At 38.2% G+C, this 12,228-nt stretch overlaps 1 protein-coding gene across 1 annotated transcript in view; it reads left to right on the top strand.

Annotated features, from left to right (window-relative positions):
* The window catches only part of csmd2 (CUB and Sushi multiple domains 2), a 472,613-nt gene that overhangs the window by 424,626 nt on the left and 35,759 nt on the right, over nt 1-12,228 (top strand). The window contains exons 54-56 of the mRNA XM_063014411.1: nt 212-385; nt 8,212-8,400; nt 10,339-10,512. Coding sequence (XP_062870481.1) covers nt 212-385; nt 8,212-8,400; nt 10,339-10,512 — 537 coding nt within the window. The remainder of the gene's footprint in view (nt 1-211; nt 386-8,211; nt 8,401-10,338; nt 10,513-12,228) is intronic.

Below are 12,228 nucleotides of genomic sequence, written 5' to 3'. Positions count from 1 at the left end.
TAAGTACTGTTTAATGATATATACAGTATGTAATGCACTGTAAATTCCACATTTAATTTATGCGTTAAGAACTATAAGACTTATTATCAGTCAGATAATAAGTCATTGTTAAAATCTAAGCCTTGTAAGTTTGTTTTTGATAGAGTTGACACATGAGCTGAAAGTTTTTATAATAAATATTACTCCACAATCTGCTTTTGATTATTTTTAGCCATTACGTGTGGACATCCAGGCAACCCTGTCAATGGTTTGACCCAGGGAGCACACTTCAATCTCAATGATGTGGTACACTTTGCCTGCAAAATTGGATATGTTCTACAGGGAGCTGTTAAGTCCCATTGCCAATCCAATGGGCAGTGGAGCAACACCCTGCCAAAATGTAGAAGTAAGTCATATTTGGTTACTTAAGAATTCTGATTAAATAAACAACAACATATTTTAAGTATAACAAGGCAGAGTGCTCAGCAGTAAAGGTAATGAACTACTGATCACAAAATGTATTCCCTAAATGCTAAGACTATTTTTTTTCTTAAAAAAAATAATAAATAAATAAATAAATAAAACTGCTTTTGGCCAAATGACTACATGTAAATTATTGCAAGAATACACACTATTAGCCGCTCAGGTGGCGCAGCGGTAAAAAGAAACGCGCTGCAACCAGGGCTGGATTCTGAGAAGCGTGGTGTCGAATCCAGCCTTGCTTTACCGGTTCGAAGCTGAGTGGCTATATGAGCAACGATTGGCCGGTTGGTCATGTGGGGGGTGGGACAAAGAACCGGATGTGGGTCTCTCTCTGTCAGAATGCGATTGCGTTCTCTGCCGGCTGATTGGAGGCGCTTACACAGAGATGGGAGAGGGTGCCCTTAGGGTGTGTCTCTCCGCATGCAACGCTAGGTGGCGCCAAACTCGTCAATGTGTGGGTGGCAAAGATGCATCTGGCTGCTGCTCGTGTTTCGGAGGGGATACGGGTTAGCTTCAATCACCTCCGTCAGGGCAGGGTTCGGCATAGACAGAGAGGAAGCACGATGCTAATTGAACAATTGGATGCGCTAAAAGGGGAGAAAAAGGGGTAAAAAAAAATAAATAAAAAATACACACTATTTAAATGTATGGTTTGTATAGATCTTATTTACTTAAAATTAATACTGTTCTGAAAGCATTTGAAAGTATAATGATGCAAATTTTCCATTTCGAATAAAATGTAGCAATATTACCTTTTAAGCTGGATCTTATCCAATTTGAGAAAATACAGAACATCTTGGAGCCACAACAAAACTGAAGGTGGTTTCATGAACCACAAAAATAAAATACGGCTTATTGCCAATAAAGAAGTGAAAGCCAGAACATACACCGATCAGCCATAACATTAAAACCACCTCCTTGTTTCTACACTCACTATTTTATCAGCTCCACTTACCATATAGAAGCACTTTGTAGTTCTACAATTACTGACTGTAGTCCTTCTGTTTCTCTACATACTTTTTAGCCTGCTTTCACCCTGTTATTCAATGGTCAGGAGGACCACCACAGAGCAGGTATTATTTGGGTTGTGTGTTGTGCTGGTATGAGTGGATCAGACACAGCAGCGCTGATGGAGTTTTTAAACACTTCACTGTCACTGCTGGACTGAGAATAGTCCACCAACCAAAAATATCCAGCCAACAGTGCCCCGTGGGTAGTGTCCTGTGACCGCTGATGAAGGTCTAGAAAATGACCAACTCAAACAGCAGCAATACATGAGCAATTGTCTCTGACTTTACATCTACAAGGTGGACCAACTAGGTAGGAGTGTCTAATAGAGTGGACACGGTATTTAAAAACTCCAGCAGCACTGCTGTGTCTGATCCACTCATACCAGCACAACACACACTAACACACCACCACCATGTCAGTGTCTCTGCAGTGCTGAGAATGATCCACCACCTAAATAACACCTGCTCTGTGGTGGTCCTGTGGGGTCCTGACCATTGAAGAACAGGGTAAAAGCAGGTTAAAACAGTTTGTAGAGAAACAGATGGACTACAGTCAGTAATTGTAGAACTATAAAGTGCTTCTATATGGTAAGTGGAGCTGATAAAATGGACAGTGAGTGTAGAAACAAGGAGGTGGTTTTAATGTTATGGCTGATCGGTGTATGACAAAGTTAATCTAGTAGATTATCATGATAGAAGGATTTGTACTAATGTTAATGCCTACAACCTGTGACCTTATCTCAACATAATCAAATCAAATTCTTTCGGAGCATAGAACAGAAAAAGAACATGTGACTTGCATAATAAGGCAGATCTTTTATTAGAGTGATCACTAAAAACATAAGGGTACAGTTTAATCAGCTGGGACTTAGACTGGTGAACTGGTTTACTAAAATCTAGCACAAGGCTGATTTGAACATATTTTGCTTTTTGCTTTGTACCACAGCTGTTCTGTAAATATAGCACCCAACTCGTATTCCTAAGCGCTCATATTAACAACTAAGATAATGTGCATCCAAAGCCATAAGACACACATATGTCCTGAATATTTTTGGGAAAGGGTTGCCAGCAGAAAGACAGGTATAATGGGAAGATGCAAAATGCCTAATTTGGAAATGTCTTAAAAAATTTTTAATGATTAAAATTAGCAGATAATTAACAGTTTCACAGCAAAACTGTGAAAGGCACCGTCTTTATAAAGATCACTAAAAGACTTGACACCTCACTTATGCCACATTTTAAAAGCTGTATCATTTAAAGCTGGTGGTAATAAGTGATTATCTTAGTGTTGCTTTCCTTCCTCTCTTTCTTTCTTCCTTTTTTCCTATTTTTTAAAATACTTTATTTATTTATTCCTTAACTGGTTTCCTTTAATTTCCTTTTCAAATAAGACAATTAATGCTGCATTAATCTGATTATGTTTGCAGTGGACCTTGGAGCACCGCTAACAAACTGAATGCAGGGTATCTTATTCATACTCACGACTTGTAGCTATTTATTGTAATACCTATTTATACTATTTGGTTTTGTGATGTAGTGGCGCAAATACCATTGTATCCACCTACTCTTACCAGTAATTGTTATAACATCTTATAACATTAGATTTTAATTGTTATTGTTACAATAGTTTATAATTGTTAAAAAGAAATGTTTATGTAGTAAATGTCATGATGCATATCATGACTGCCATAATATGCCATACTGACTGAATATATTTTGAAATTTTATTTTTTATTTTTTTAATAACACTGTATAAATGTTATTATATGACATACATTATCGTCCATGACTTTATAAAGGACTTATTATGACATCATTATATGCACCAGGGTACATTGTAGAATAATCCATTTCTCACTGTATAGAAGTCGAGGGACATACTAGTAATTACTTGGTAACATACCACATGACACCTTTCAATGTTTTGTGGAGTCCATGTCTTGAGCTGTTTTGATAACATAATAGGTGGTCCAAATGTATTGGCTTAATGGTGTATATTGAGAACTAGATTTATTACACTTTATCATCAAAAGTATGTGGACACATAACCATGATCTTGTTGGACATCCCATTCCAAAACCATAAGCATAAGTGTAGTGTTGACCCCCACTTTGTGGAAATCACAACCTACTTTATTCCGGGAACGCTTTGAATTATTTCCACAACACAACTGCATCTGCAGGAATTTGTGTCTTTTAGGTAAGAAATGTTAGGCACTCATGCTGGACTGGAGGTATTACCTGCAGTTGATGTTCTGATTTCTTCCCAGAGTGTTTAGTAGCGTTGAAGTCAGGGCTATATGCAAGCCACTAAATTTCCTTTACAACAAACTCTTCAACCCATATCTTTATTAACCTCAAACCTCAAAACAGTCAAACTGGAGCAGAAAAGGACCCTTCTCAAATTCTCAAAGTTAAAAGCATAAAATCCATTTTATTTTTCAGTAAATACAGTTTATCCTCAAAGCATCTGCTGTGACATATGTGTAATGCAGGGATGTTGTAAATTGTTCCCTGTATATCTTCCTGTAATGTAAACTGCATAATTAAAGATTGCAGCTCTTTCTGATCTGCTGTCTTTGGATTTAGTTAAATGCTGAAGGCTGAGTCTCTATGACAGGTTTAAAAAGGGGTCGTGTCCTTATGCTGACAACCAGGAGACACTGAACGCTCAGTCTTTGATGGTTCCTGACACCTTAAAAGACTTGACCTCTCATATATCAGAAATGTTGCTATTTATGAGACAGCTTTAGAAATACCAAGATTTATATAAAAAGAGAGCTGGGTGGAGGATAGTCTTTATGTAGGACACAATGTTTTGTCTATATACAATACTAACTCCATGCTGTTAATGTAGTTATGCATGTGTGGGTGAGTAGAGAAGGTGGTGATGAACACTACAATGTTAATGAAAAATGCGGAAACATGAGAGGATTAGCACGTTTAGTGTTTGTTGCATCAGACTGATCTTGCTAATTATTAGTCTTTTTTTCTGCCAGGGTTTGATTAAATGTGTGTTTACTCTAGCTAAGGGAACTTAAAAACATCTAATATCCTGCTTCTTTCCCCTTTCTTGCAAGGCCCATCATTAGCACTAAGAAGACTAAAATCACAGCTAATGGGCCAAAAGGAGCTCATCTGGAAAGACATAAACTGTGAGCTGCATAAATAATTCATAGAAAAGCTCATAGCCCCACTAATCAGGACAGGTTTTTTTTTCTTTTAATTCAGACCAAGACAGTGCGTTCTTCAAAATGACCTCCTAAAACTACAATGATAGGTTTATGGCGAGGCTGGGAAAATAATCCATCAAATGGATACTGGCGAGAGGCTAAAATGATTCTAATATTCAATTGTGTTCAAGAAAAGATAAATTGGGTGTCTTTTTTTTTCTTAATTTAAATTCCCCCCTCACACCCTTACTTGTAGGTTACCCATCTTTTTATGTTAGCTGACAACATTAGCTGTTTAGTACACATAATGCTAATCCGTTTAATGACCATAGTAATATTGTAGAGTTAGGTATTAAGTAACTAAAGACCTTAAATTGTTCAGAAGTTTTTGCTATTATGCAAGTGTTCCGCTATGTAATTGTATGGGGTTTGACTATGGTATATCGAACTTTAGAATATGTCAGTCTTTGGAAAAAAAAAAAACTTAAATTTGATCATTAAAAGAGGCAACACCTCTTTTACTTTGCTGATGCCTCTCATTTATTAATCAACTGGGTGCAACGGTGGCTAAGTGGGTAGCACTGTCGCCTCACAGCAAGAAGGTCCTGGGTTCAATCCCCAGGTGGGGCGGTCCGGCTCCTTTCTGTGTGGAGTTTGGATGTTCTCCCCGTGTCTGTGTGGGTTTACTCCGGGTGCTTCAGTTCCCTCCCACAGTCCAAAGACATTCAAGTGAGGTGAATTGGAGACACTAAATTGTCCACGACTGTGTTTGATATAACCTTGTTAATAACAGATTTAATAAGTTTGGTGTGGAGAAACCTTAGTGGTTTGCACAGAGCCCTGACCTGAACACCATTTAAAACCTTTGGGATAAAAAAGTTTCTCTGGCTGTGAACCAGTTTTCCAGAGTAAAGGAATGACATGTAAATGTAAGTTTTCCCAAGAGGAATGCATCACAGTTCTGTTTTATTTATGTATTGTATTTATTTATTCAGTAATTCATTCATTTATGTATGTATGTACAGGGGTTGGACAAAATAACTGAAACACCTGTCATTTTAGTGTGGTAGGTTTCATGGCTAAATTGGACCAGTCTGGTGGCCAATCTTCATTAATTGCACATTGCACCAGTAAGAGCAGAGTGTGAAGGTTCAATTAGCAGGGTAAGAGCACAGTTTTGCTCAAAATATTGCAAATACACACAACATTATGGGTGACATACCAGAGTTCAAAAGAGGACAAATTGTTGGTGCACGTCTTGCTGGCGCATCTGTGACCAAGACAGCAAGTCTTTGTGATGTATCAAGAGCCACGGTATCCAGGGTAATGTCAGCATACCACCAAGAAGGACAAACCACATCCAACAGGATTAACTGTGGACGCAAGAGGAAGCTGTCTGAAAGTAATGTTCGGGTGCTAACCCGGATTGTATCCAAAAAAACATAAAACCACGGCTGCCCAAATCACGGCAGAATTAAATGTGCACCTCAACTCTCCTGTTTCCACCAGAACTGTCCGTCGGGAGCTCCACAGGGTCAATATACACGGCCGGGCTGCTATAGCCAAACCTTTGGTCACTCGTGCCAATGCCAAACGTCGGTTTCAATGGTGCAAGGAGCGCAAATCTTGGGCTGTGGACAATGTGAAACATGTATTGTTCTCTGATGAGTCCACCTTTACTGTTTTCCCCACATCCGGGAGAGTTACGGTGTGGAGAAGCCCCAAAGAAGCGTACCACCCAGACTGTTGCATGCCCAGAGTGAAGCATGGGGGTGGATCAGTGATGGTTTGGGCTGCCATATCATGGCATTCCCTTGGCCCAATACTTGTGCTAGATGGGCGCGTCACTGCCAAGGACTACCGAACCATTCTGGAGGACCATGTGCATCCAATGGCGGTGCCGTGTATCAGGATGACAATGCACCAATACACACAGCAAGACTGGTGAAAGATTGGTTTGATGAACATGAAAGTGAAGTTGAACATCTCCCATGGCCTGCACAGTCACCAGATCTAAATATTATTGAGCCACTTTGGGGTGTTTTGGAGAAGCGAGTCAGGAAACGTTTTCCTCCACCAGCATCACGTAGTGACCTGGCCACTATCCTGCAAGAAGAATGGCTTAAAATCCCTCTGACCACTGTGCAGGACTTGTATATGTCATTTCCAAGACGAATTGACGCTGTATTGGCCGCAAAAGGAGGCCCTACACCATACTAATAAATTATTGTGGTCTAAAACCAGGTGTTTCAGTTATTTTGTCCAACCCCTGTATGTATGTATGTATGTATGTATGTATGTTCATGGCTTAACCTGACACAAGCCTTTGAAACACAGACAGCTAGCCCTACAAAAATAAATGTTCTACTCTTTGCCATGCATCTCATGATAAGTGAGGGCCACCTGAGCTGAACTGGTGTCTGAAAGTAGTAAATAAATCACCATACCGTGGTAGGAGGTAAAGTGGCACAGGTGCAATCCGGTATAACATGTGCCACCCCAGTAGCTGTTAGCAGAAGGGCATCTCCCTTGCAATGGAGCCCATCTGTTTCTCCCCTCTTCTGTCTCCATCATAATGTTGATGCGGTAAAAATGACGTGAATCCCCCTTCGCCTATGTGCAAGTGCAGGACGAATGGCTTGTTGAGAATATCTGTCATGCATTTTAATGGCAGCTGCAGTACCAAGGCTTGTTTTGCTTCCTGCTCTTTTTTATTCTCCTCAGCATCATCTCTTATGCCAGATTGATTTGGGCATCGGGGGCAGTGGCACAATTGGTATTGGAAACAGGGTTTAAGACAGGAGAAACACAGATTGATTAGGAACAAGCGCACCGCTAATTCCTGCCTCTAGTGCTCCAATTTGATCAAGTGCCCTCCTTTCGCTTACTAGCTCTACCCATCTGCCACAGAACTGACAGATGCTTATCTCTCATGCTTTTTCTGTTCTTCGTTTCACTTCACCTTCAATCTATCACTCTCTCCCTATGGACTTTATCTCTATGGACTTTAAACTTTCATTCTTTAAAAGTGGATTTTTAGACTAAGTATTCAAGTAAACTTTTTTACTTTTTAATGCATGTGCACTCCATTGAAAATGTATTAAGAATGTCAAACAACCAGTTGTGGTGGTTGCTATGTGCAGTTTGTCAGCCAACTAATATCCTATTCTTCAATGGAAAGAACTGACCATTGGACCATTGACTACATATTATGTATGTTGTGGACCATTCCTATCACAACAGTGACTCTGACATATTAATAGCATGGTAATAAATGTGTACCAGTGTATGAAAGGCAGCACTTTGTGAACAGTGTTTAGTTGTGTTTATTATTCTCTGTCTTCATTATTGGTTAAATACAATTAGGTGGGAAATGTCCATGTTACCTACATATTAATACAGAAATGTATTGAAAGCAAGGTATCTGTGGAACATCTACATTTAAAAATACATTGCTAAAAGACATACAAAAACTGAAATGCAGATCTGAGCATAGTGGCATTTTCTGTATTTGTGGAATGATGTTATTTAAGCTAATCAAACTATTTGGTCTTTTTTTCTCCTCAGTTGTGAACTGCACAGAGCCTGGCCATGTGGAGAACAGTGTAAGACAGGTTCTGCCCAGTGGACCCCATCGCTACAGCTTTCAAACCACAGTCTCCTACTCTTGCAATCCAGGATACTATCTACTGGGCACCAGCTCTCTGACATGCCAAGGGGATGGCACCTGGGACCAGTCACTCCCCAAGTGTCTCTGTGAGTCTCCTGCTTTTCTTCAGCACTTTGTAATTAAACACAAAGCCTCATAATTAGCACAAGGTTATAAAATGTACCCCCATTTGTCAAATGAAATTAAGACTGTGTTTTTGGTACAGTGGTACCTTGTAATTCAACATCCCCTAAACTTAAAATCTTTGAAACTCAACACTCTTCATAGAGAAATTTGTTCTCTTAAACTCACCGTTTCCCTTAAACTCACAGTGTGTGCGACTGCTGCTTTGTTCAGCGCTCAGCTTGAGCGGTGTGGTAAAACGTTGTGCGAATATGAGACGAATCTGCATTTGTGTGGAATACCTGACAAATTTACTCTGAAAGCTCCACATGTATCTGTGTTCAGCTGTGTTTCTCCTGCTTCAATTTTACACCTGTGTTACAGTTCGGGGTACATTTGCCTTAAATATATGCAGTTCCACGGGACCATGGAATGCATTAACAGGTTTCCCATACATCCTAATGGGGAAAATATACCTTAAAACTCAACGCCTTTTAAACTCAATGCCACTCCCAGAACCAATTGGCGTCGAGTTTCATGGAACCACTGTATTTCATATTAAGCTACAATAACTACATTTCAAATGTGATTACAATATAACAACAGCTACTCCTTTAAGAAGGCTTCTTACAGCACTGAAGTATGTCTGTGGGAATTGGTGCCAATTCAATCAAAAGAGCATTTGTATGGCTGGGCACTGATGTTGGTCAAGAACGCCCCAATTGAGATTCCAGTCCTTTCCAGAGCTTTTAAGTAAGGCTGAGTTCACTGTTCTGTGCAGACCCCTGAAGTTTTGTGTGAAGTGAGTCTTTTAAATAAGCTAAATAAAACATTTTACATTAAAATATAAAAAAAACAGTGTACGTTTTATGTCCATGAAATATTCAAATGGTATAAAAACATTCTTTATGAAATAAATATTTTAAAAGGCTTATATCATTATAAATTACATTTAAAATTCCTAAATCAAATACTCAGTTTTTAAGATGTAGTGAATACAAATTAATAAAGTTCATAGTTTATTCCTAAAGTTTATATCTTATACTATTTTCCACCTAATTTCCCATTTCCATATTTTTAATAATCAGATGCTAAAATAATAGAATAAATGTTTTGACATATATTATGAATTCTGACAATGATTCTTGGATCTTTTATGAAATTTTTAATTGGTACAGTCAAGCCTGGCCTATTAGGCACAAAAAGGCATAATGAGTAGTCAATCATAATCACCAATAAAATGCTATGAACGAACATTATAGAACTTTTTACATTTCAATTATTAATCTTTAAAGCTCGTTAATAGAACCTAATGGACAAAAGTATGGAGACACTAACTACTAAGAACTCTGCACAACTAACTACTGAGACCTCTTCACAAACTGAGGTTCAGTGGCCTGCACAGAACCCTGAACTTAACCTTACTTAACAACATTAGCTGTTTTTAACATCACTGCATGACCTTACAAATGCTTCTTAGATTGAATGCACAGATACACTCCAAACTCTTGTGGAAAGCATCTAAAAAAAAAAGTGTCAAGTCAAATTTATTTGTATAGTGCTTTTTACAATAGACATTGTCTCAAAGCTACTTTACAGAATCCAGGACAGACAGACCAAAACCCCCTGCTGAGCAAGCCAAGGGTGACAGTGGCAGGGAAAAACTTCCTTAAATTACTGAAAGAAACCTTAAGAGGAACCAGACTTTAGAGAACCAAAGTGGAGGATGTCAAAGCCATAGGGACTGGCGACTTTATACTAATGCTTAATACTTTTGTCCATATAGATTATATTTGTAATGCAGCATCTTTTTATGTATTTTATTTTCACCTACAAGTAAACATCAGTTTTTAACTTCAGTTGTAAACAATGCTATGTCCATTACCATGCCACTTACCCTAACCCCTGTGTCTTTATTGCAGTGGTGCTGTGTGAGCATCCCAGCATACCACCGTATGCACAAATCTCAGGAGACCGCCGAACCGTGGGCTCTGTAATCCGCTACAGTTGCATGGGTCAGCGCACCATCATAGGCAACACTACCCGCATGTGCCAGCTAAACAGCCAATGGAGCGGCTCTCCGCCACACTGTACAGGTAACACCAACTGCAAGACCATTTTCCACTAGTACATCAGCATCTAATAAGTTTATAATCTCAATGATACTCTATAATTGCAGAAACAGTCTGAGACTGAGGATCATCAACCATGTGGTTTGTCTTACCATAAACACTATAATCTCACCATATCAGCCCTGCAATATGAACCCCCACATGCCTGCCAGCTTAGAGCTGTCCTGCTTCACTGTAAAGTCATTGTGCCTACACAGCTCTCAGATATAGCCTGGTTTTACAGCACAGGATGAGGCTGACGGGTTTATGTCACAATTTATGACATTTATACTTCTGAAAAATTGCAGATTTCTCGCATTTTGCTCCCAGTGCCCAAAATGGCCGTTTTATTACAAAACAAGCATCATTGCTCCAGGATTAAACCATATCTCAAGTGCAAGCAGACAAGGAAAGAAAAAAAAAATACAGGTGTCTATAAATAGTTTATTAATTTTAAGGAGCCATCTGGGATTTTAGTTGTTTGTGTTGCAGTGTTCATGGACGGATTTAGGACTGAGGATCATTTTAAATGCCTCAGTAGAGGACAGCAGATGAGTTCATATGATGAACAGATGAGTGGAAGGAAATTTGCTGTCCCCATCAGGTCCTTATCTAAATTCTTTTATCACAAGACATACTGTAAATCTAGAAGATTTCTTTTCCTTCTTTTTTTTTTTCCATCGGCTTGTGAGGGAACATATTTCTGAGGGTTGTTGTGTAAGCATAAATGTAAAAATCCACAAGAAAAATGACAAAGTTGCCATACTTACTCATCATTCCACCCTTAATAACCCATAATGACCAAGTGCACCCTGGTGAAAAAAAAGTATACTTAAGTATACTAATCTTTAATATGCTAAAGTGCACTAAAGTGTATTATTGTCACACTAATGCTCAATACACTTAAAGAGTGCTAAAATGGAACAACTATTTTAGTATTTAATATACTTTAGTTGTACAAAAATAATACAAAAGCTCAACTTTAGTTGTATAAAGTGTACTAAACTGCACTAAATTGAGACTATTTTAAGTATATTTAATTCAAATTAAGTATACTACTGCTTGTGTATTTAACTCCATATTTCAAATACACTCAAAGTGAAATTAAAGCACTTTTAATCAGTATTCCAAGTGCACTTGAAGTACATTAGAAATATTTTAAAAATGGACTTCAAATATATTTACTTTAGAGTAAAAATATACTTCCACTTCCTGTCTTTCTAGACCATAGCAAAAATTATCAGCCACCTACTGATTCCTGTTCTTTGAATTGGAACCATCAACCAGTAGGGGTCGCAATTTTTTTGAGGTGGTATTAAGGATGCGAGGATCAAACACACGACCCCTACTGGTTGATGGTTCCAATTCAAAGAACAGGGATCAGTAGGTGGAGTTAAATATACATGCAGTAGTATACTTAAGTTAAATTAAATATACTTAAAATAGTCTCAATTTAGTACAGTTTAGTACACTTAATACAATTAAAGTTGAGCTTTTGTATTATTTTTGTACAATTACAGTATAATTAGCACTCTTTAATGGCATTGACCATTAGTGTGACAATAATACACTTTAGTGCACTGTAAGATTAGTATTCTTAAGTCTACTTTTTACTAGGTAAGTAACTTTATGGAAAAATACACTTAAGTAAACATTTGTATAATGTATTAAAAGTGTGCTTTAAGTGAATTACTACAGCAG

Source organism: Trichomycterus rosablanca, chromosome 2, assembly GCF_030014385.1.
Source record: "Trichomycterus rosablanca isolate fTriRos1 chromosome 2, fTriRos1.hap1, whole genome shotgun sequence".
NCBI lineage: Eukaryota > Metazoa > Chordata > Actinopteri > Siluriformes > Trichomycteridae > Trichomycterus > Trichomycterus rosablanca.
This window is presented reverse-complemented; position numbering and strand designations above follow the sequence as displayed.